Genomic DNA, 7,133 nt, shown 5'->3' on the forward strand with positions numbered 1-7,133 from the left:
CGGCTTCTCCCTGTTTTGTAGGTGGCAAATACGTGCCCCGCGCCGTCCTGGTGGACCTGGAGCCCGGCACCATGGACTCGGTGCGCTCCGGGCCCTTCGGCCAGATATTCAGGCCGGACAACTTCGTGTTCGGTGAGTGCGCCGGGAGCGGGGGAGGGACCTGTCGTGTAACCGGCTCGGGGTGGGGTGGGCAGGGCAGGGACACTGCACTGCGGGCTTGGGCGCCGCACATGCTCCTGAGGTGAGCGCGGCCCCGGGAGGGGGGTTAATCCTGCCGCTTCATGACGGGAATGAAATAGTGGGGAATCTGCGGCTGGTGGGTGATGGCAGCTGCTGGGAGAGCAGGTCTGACAAGGCACAAGAGGTCGTTGCTCTTCTGATTGTCATCTCCTCTGTAATATTAGCAGAAATGAAATGGCTGCTGCATCATTGATAATGAATGCTTTCTGTATATTTACTGAGCTGTTTGAAAGGTGCTTGTGTGAAACCACAGCTCTGCCCTCCATAAAATGAAAGCTTTGGTGGGGTTTCTCTGTAGCCTGATGCTCCTTAGCTTTGCTTGGAAGCAATGAGCAGGAAGCAGTGACTGTAATCTAATACGAAAATGGCTCTCTTCCAGGTCAGAGCGGAGCAGGAAACAACTGGGCAAAGGGCCATTATACGGAAGGTGCTGAATTAGTTGATTCCGTGTTAGATGTTGTAAGAAAGGAGGCAGAAAGCTGTGATTGTCTCCAGGGCTTTCAGCTTACTCACTCTCTTGGTGGTGGTACAGGCTCAGGCATGGGTACCCTCCTCATCAGCAAAATTCGTGAAGAGTACCCAGATCGAATTATGAATACTTTCAGTGTTGTACCCTCCCCTAAAGTATCAGATACTGTAGTAGAGCCCTACAATGCCACACTGTCGGTGCACCAGCTTGTGGAGAACACAGATGAAACATACTGTATTGATAACGAAGCCCTCTACGACATATGCTTCAGAACACTGAAGTTAACTACTCCAACATACGGTGATCTAAACCATTTAGTGTCGGCAACCATGAGCGGTGTCACCACCTGCCTGCGATTCCCAGGCCAGCTTAACGCTGACCTGCGGAAGCTGGCAGTGAACATGGTTCCTTTCCCCCGTTTGCACTTTTTCATGCCTGGCTTTGCCCCACTCACAAGCCGTGGGAGCCAGCAGTATCGTGCTTTAACCGTGCCAGAGCTAACACAGCAGATGTTTGATGCAAAGAACATGATGGCTGCGTGTGACCCACGTCACGGCCGCTATCTGACAGTAGCTGCTGTTTTTAGAGGCCGTATGTCAATGAAAGAGGTCGATGAGCAAATGCTAAACGTTCAGAACAAAAACAGCAGCTACTTTGTTGAATGGATTCCTAATAACGTTAAAACAGCGGTCTGTGACATTCCACCTCGTGGCCTCAAAATGTCTGCCACCTTCATTGGTAACAGCACAGCCATCCAGGAGCTGTTCAAACGCATTTCCGAGCAGTTCACGGCCATGTTCCGCCGAAAGGCTTTCCTGCACTGGTACACTGGCGAGGGCATGGACGAGATGGAATTCACAGAGGCTGAGAGTAACATGAATGACCTGGTGTCTGAGTATCAGCAGTATCAGGATGCTACAGCTGAGGAGGAGGGGGAGTTTGAGGAGGAGGCTGAGGAAGAGGCAGAGTAAAAGCTATGCAGATGAACACCTGTAAATTTTGTTTAAAGCTGTATGAACTCTTTCATTCAAAACTTCTCTGTCTGTGTTGTGTTCCTCTTCCTGTTTCAAAGTCACTTCAGTTGCTGTACAGGCACCATTAAAGCATTTTTCACAGTGCAGAAGCTCGTCTCTTTTCTTCCTTTTCGTAAGCTTTCCGGGTGCTGTTCCCAAAAGTTAGGGCGTAGGTGTGGCGGAGGTCTGGAAAAGAAGAATAAAGGACTTGGCATGAACCCTGCTGCCTTGCCCGAGGCAACCACGCTCCTCTCCGGCCTTGCAAGGAGATGGACTGGATGTGGTGGCACTCCTGCTTCCACCTGGTGGGGGGGAATTGAAGAAAAGTCTCTGGTATGACTTTATATCGGGGTACTGGCAAGGGGAGGTACGCTTCACAGGGAGGATGAAATTCAGCTCCAGGCTGGGTCTAAATTTAGGTACCTGCCTGTGGACTCCTGTTACAGGCTTCACTCTTGGCAGGAACTGAGCAGCTCTGGACTGTAATGGAAACGGATTCAAATAGGTGTCTGCGAGGAAACCTGGCTGCCTGGGCAACAAAATGGTGCAGGTGGGTGTGCTGGAAGCAGGGGAGCTGGCTGAGCCACAGCAGCCTCGCACTATAAACCCAGCGGGCACCTGTGGCCTGTCACAGGAGCACTGGGGACAGCTGTGACAAGCTGTGCTGTGCTTACTGCTGGGGACAAATGACGCTGAAGAGCTGCCATGTACACAGCCTTGCTGGAGTCACTTTTTTAAAAATCAGCATGTGGAGGTTTTAAAATTAAGTCAGGTGTTACTACAGCATCTCTGATTTGAAGTGAGCTGAACACCTGATACCAAATTACACTTTTATCTCATTAAAACCCTCTATTTGCAAATTTTTACTGTGGAAACTGAGTATGTTCAGTGTTACCTAAAGTGACAAACGTGTCACTCTGAATAGCTGGACAGGAGATAGCAGGCTCTTTTCCTTCTAAATGTTCTGTGTTCTTGATTGTCACTGATAGTTAATTTTTTCTGTCTTAAAAATAAGCTTCTCCTTCCACAGTCAAACTGGTTGGAGTAGTTAAAATTAATTGCACTGACTGGTGGCTCTTGGGGCAGTGGAAATCAGTCTGGCTACAGAAACAGGTGGCTGGTTTCAAACCTACCCAGGAGAATACTTTCTTAGGTGCACAGATGACAACAGGTTTTTAAAGCATGAGGGTAGCACCTTAAGCAGTTTTTTGTCCTTGGTTTTAGGGTGGGTTTTTCTTGCTGCTTTTGATTACATGGAAGCTGATGTGTTCCCTGGCCTGCCAGCTCCCAAGGGCAGGACAGTGTCGTTCCCCCCCAGCCCCCTTTTGCGTCACCCTCCACAAAGAGGACAAAGCACATGGGTAGGTATTGACATCGGAGCCCAGTTTACCCCCAGGTTCACAACAGCTTTCTCCAGAGGCTTGACCCGGCAGGCTGCAGCTTTGAGGAGTGTGACCACAGAGCACCTGGAGCAGTCGGGGAGACGCCCCAGAGCTGCCACACAGAGGGGACAGGTAAGTGTCACCCACTGGGACAGCAGCTGCTGCGCGTGCCATCTCCCCACGAGCAGGGGTGTGGGGACAGAGGCCAAACCCAGCATATTCCTCTTCATCTTTGCTCAGAAGACCCGTCCAGCCTCACCCTGCTCCAGCAGCGTGCAGGATGTTCCCATCCTTTCCCCTGGGCCATCCTCCAAGCTCCCGCTGGCTGGCGGGTGTTAAACTGCTGCTTCTGCCCGGCTTTCCCCTGCCCCTGGTACAAGTCCTGCCTCAGCCACATCCGCTGCCTCAGCCTTCTCCCCTCTGGGTCAGCAGCTGCTACCTCCATCCCAGCTACAGTCCAACCCTGCCAAGATATTTTCCCACTCCTTGCTTTCCTTTCTGCTCCTTTTTATGTCTTCTACCATTTTCCTCCTCTATCGCATTAATTCCCAGCGTTTCGTTCTTTCAGCTTATCTCCGTGATTCCCCATGTGATGTTACTGACCTGTGGGCTCCTGACTTTCCTGTGGCCAAAAATACTGATACTACTTGCCAATTTGTTGAAATTTTAGCCCAATACCCTCATGTTCTGCATGGGCAGAGCTTCCCCCTTAACACACACAATCCGACTTTCTTCCCACCTCTGCGTTTCAGCTGGCAAGGATCAGGCAGCCAGCACAGGGCAGCCAGCACCTGTCTTGATGGCTACCAAACACCATTGCACTGTTGGGTTTTTTTTGCTTTCTCACCCCCTTTGTATCATCTACCTTTTGCTTTTTATCGGACTTTAAGCTTTTTATAACAGAATCACTTTCCTGACAAAGAAATTTTAACACACGCATGTATGGGATGGGGTGGTGCTGAGCCTCCTCTGCTTTAGCAGGGGGTTGGCAGCTGGAACCCAGAGGAATGTCCCTTAATGACCGTAATTAGTATTAATGACTTTCATTTTCACTCAGCTGATAAACTTACTCGGTACGAAGCCTGCGTAGAAAGGTATCAGTCCAGCACTGGTGTAAATTCTGTTGTTAGGCCAGTAGGTTTGGGGAAATCTCCTGCCAAAGCTGTGAGATGGGTTTCTCTCCAAAAACTGGAAAACAACAAAAAAAGACCAAACAACCCATCACCACAGTACAGTTAATTTTAAAACACATGGTTGTCACCCAAGTCACGTGTTTTGATTCTGCATTAAAGAAAATATTTCAGCCAATGTGAAGGAACTGTCCTTCCAGCTCTGGTTTCGTCTGATGAGGAGCGACACTGCAGCTTCCCTTTTCCGCTCGGGAAGTTTTTCTCCCGACGGCTGTTGGCAGCAGCCCTCGACAGCGCTGCCTTTGCTAGCTCGCACCCCAGGCGCACAGAGCAGCTCCTGGCCTGCGTGTAGTCATCAGGATCCCTACAGACCAGGCTGCATTCACCACCTTTGGGCATCGTCCCCAGGTCCCCAACACCTTCTGCTCGTACGTTGGCGATCCCGGGAGCCAGCAGCACCTGCCGGAGCTGGGGACATGCCGCGGCTGCTCCCACGCTGTGACTCTGCACACCCGTGGTTTGGTTTGACCCCTTCAACTGGTTCTGTTCTTCCATGAGCCCCACCGGCGGTGATTAGCCAGTAATTCCCCGGCGAGGAGGAACAGGAAGGCTTAGGGAGCGTTAGCTGCAGGGAGAGTGTAAATCACCTCCCGGGACTGTCCCTGCCCCAGGTCAGACCCAGCTCCGGGGTGGGCTGCAGGGGGACAGCGCAGCTCTGCAGCGGCAAAACCCCAAAGGGGTCACTGCCGCTGCACCACCCTGCTCGGCGGTGATGGGACCAGGCTCCCCGAGCCCAGCAAACCGCGGGGCATTGAACCGTTTTGTGATGGACTGATGGCTGCAGCTCCTCGGGTGCGGCATTGAAGCGAGAGGATTGCATTATTTTGCCTGATGCAGACAGTAAGTGACGCTCCACAGCACATCCCACGATGTAACCCAGGGCAACAGAGATTTAGGGCAGAAGATTAGTGGCTTGAAGTCAGAAGCCATCTTAGATAGAAATGTGGTGTGATTTATTTTTTTTTCAGCCTGCTTATATTCCTTCAGTGCCTGATGTGCTGCAGCAAACCCCTGCGAGCCTGGATGCTGCGATGGAGAAACGCCTCCCTCGCTGCTTCACTGCATGGCAGACGTTGCTTAAGAAATGAGGGCAGAAAGGCTTTGCAAACAGCGTGTTTAGGTTTGGTAAGGTCTGGGGATTGTTTAATTTCGATTCCTATCAGTGGCAGAAGGAGCGGCTAAGGCAGCAGCACAGGGAAATACATCTCAGCCAAGGCACCGGCTGCCATGGGCACCGCCGCCCCCCTGCTCTCCTGCTGAGTCATTTCTGCCCAGCTGAGCTTCTCCCAGCTGGGGATCCTCAGTTTGGGACTTTTCTCTCCGTCAGACCTGTATGCTCTGGGATGAAGGCAGGGAATCCCGGTGACAGCAAGGGCTGGGAATGTTGTGTTATCACTAGCTTTTAACGAGCATCACTGAGCTGACCAGCCCTGGCCGGTGCTGGACCAGCGAGACTGCTGCATCCCAGGGTCTCACTCCATCCGGGGAGCAGGAAGAAATGTGCAGCTTTGAATGCGAACTATTAACTACCGTGGGAGGGATCGCGTTTTCCCGTGTAGGAGGATCACAATGGCATTAGGTGGGAGATCTTGCAGCAAGGGGACAAAATAGTTCTGCAGGAGGGATATTTCTGCATCCTTCCCAAGAGGAGGAGAAAGAAGATCTAGATCCATTTAAGACAAATTCTGTTAGTGAAGGCAAAAGCCTTACAACTGGTTAAAAGGGAGAAACATCCACCCAAGCAGCCCAGGAAGCGGTCCAGCACTGCCAGCCAGGTAGAGGAGATCTATGGCGTAAGGGAAGCGCAGACAACAGCATCCTGTGTTTCTGCACTCAGAGCAACATTTTTAACCACCAACCCTCACTAGATTCGCTTAATCCTTTTATGAACTCATTTATCCTCCCTTAATGTCCCAAGGAAACAAGTTACAGAATTTAATTGCTCAGGATTTTTTCAACATGTTACCCAACAGCATTTGCTTTGGCTTGTACTCGTATTTGGCTTGTACTTGTACCCTGGTTCTAACGCCGCTGCTGTACATGGGTATTGCAGAGGAATCAATACCAACACTATGTTATTGAAATGAGATTTGGGGATATAATCTACCTGTTGTCGGTCAAATTCGTTCATGGCTTCCTTCACGCTCTGGACGTAGTTCACGCCGGTAACCCAGGTGAGGCGGGGGATGAAGCCAGCGTACCCTTGGGATGGAGACAAGAGAACACACATAGTGTACAGGGATCAACCCGGCTGGGATGGGTATAGAACCTCGGCAGAGTATAGGAAGGACAAAGGCAGCCACTTACATCGTAAAATTAACTCTTACGTGTGAAGTGTCTTTTCTGAAAGAGTCTTTTTTATGATTCCCAAGGAAAACTCAATGGGTTGAGCTGACCTTTGTTGGTCTCCATGAGGTACAGAGGAAACATTTCATTTTCGTATAGTTTGTTCTTTAAACCAACAGCTCTGTCACGTTCTCTTCCACTTTAACACGCATTTAGGGGCTAACAACTGGGTCTCCAACCTTTCTTTCTCATTTGCCCTGTCCACCCAACAGATTTTCACCATAAGACAGAAACTACATAAAGTCTAAAACTACATAAACCAGAGAGGTGCAACCTAAGAACAGCCAGAACTCCCTCTTCCCAAAGGGATGCTTTGGAGAGAGCAACATTTGCCTTCAGCATCCTAAACCATCGATGCTCTTTCGCAGAATCTGAAATATTTTGACGTGCAGCTGCCGTATTGCGGCAGAGCGGCGTGTCCCTCGGCTGGAGTCGTACCCTTCGGGGGAATCCCCTGCATCGCCCGCTGTGATTCTCCCACTCACAGAGGAAC

At 50.7% G+C, this 7,133-nt stretch overlaps 2 protein-coding genes across 2 annotated transcripts in view; one reads left to right on the top strand and one right to left on the bottom strand.

Moving 5' to 3' along the window:
- Window positions 1–6: 6 nt before the first annotated feature.
- On the top strand, window positions 7–1,829 carry LOC104471435 (tubulin beta chain). Its single transcript, XM_010086775.1, has 2 exons — window positions 7–132; window positions 620–1,829. The coding sequence occupies exons 1-2, from the start codon at window positions 72–74 to the stop codon at window positions 1,678–1,680; spliced, it is 1,122 nt and encodes a 373-aa protein (XP_010085077.1). The 5' UTR covers window positions 7–71; the 3' UTR covers window positions 1,681–1,829.
- Window positions 1,820–7,133, bottom strand: part of FAM166A (family with sequence similarity 166, member A) — a 13,557-nt gene continuing 8,243 nt past the window's right edge. The window contains exons 5-7 of the mRNA XM_010086778.1: window positions 6,402–6,496; window positions 4,175–4,292; window positions 1,820–1,908 (exon numbers count right to left, since the gene is read on the bottom strand). Coding sequence (XP_010085080.1) covers window positions 1,820–1,908; window positions 4,175–4,292; window positions 6,402–6,496 — 302 coding nt within the window. The remainder of the gene's footprint in view (window positions 1,909–4,174; window positions 4,293–6,401; window positions 6,497–7,133) is intronic.

The sequence above is a fragment of the Pterocles gutturalis genome, unplaced genomic scaffold, assembly GCF_000699245.1.
Source record: "Pterocles gutturalis isolate BGI_N339 unplaced genomic scaffold, ASM69924v1 scaffold22356, whole genome shotgun sequence".
NCBI lineage: Eukaryota > Metazoa > Chordata > Aves > Pterocliformes > Pteroclidae > Pterocles > Pterocles gutturalis.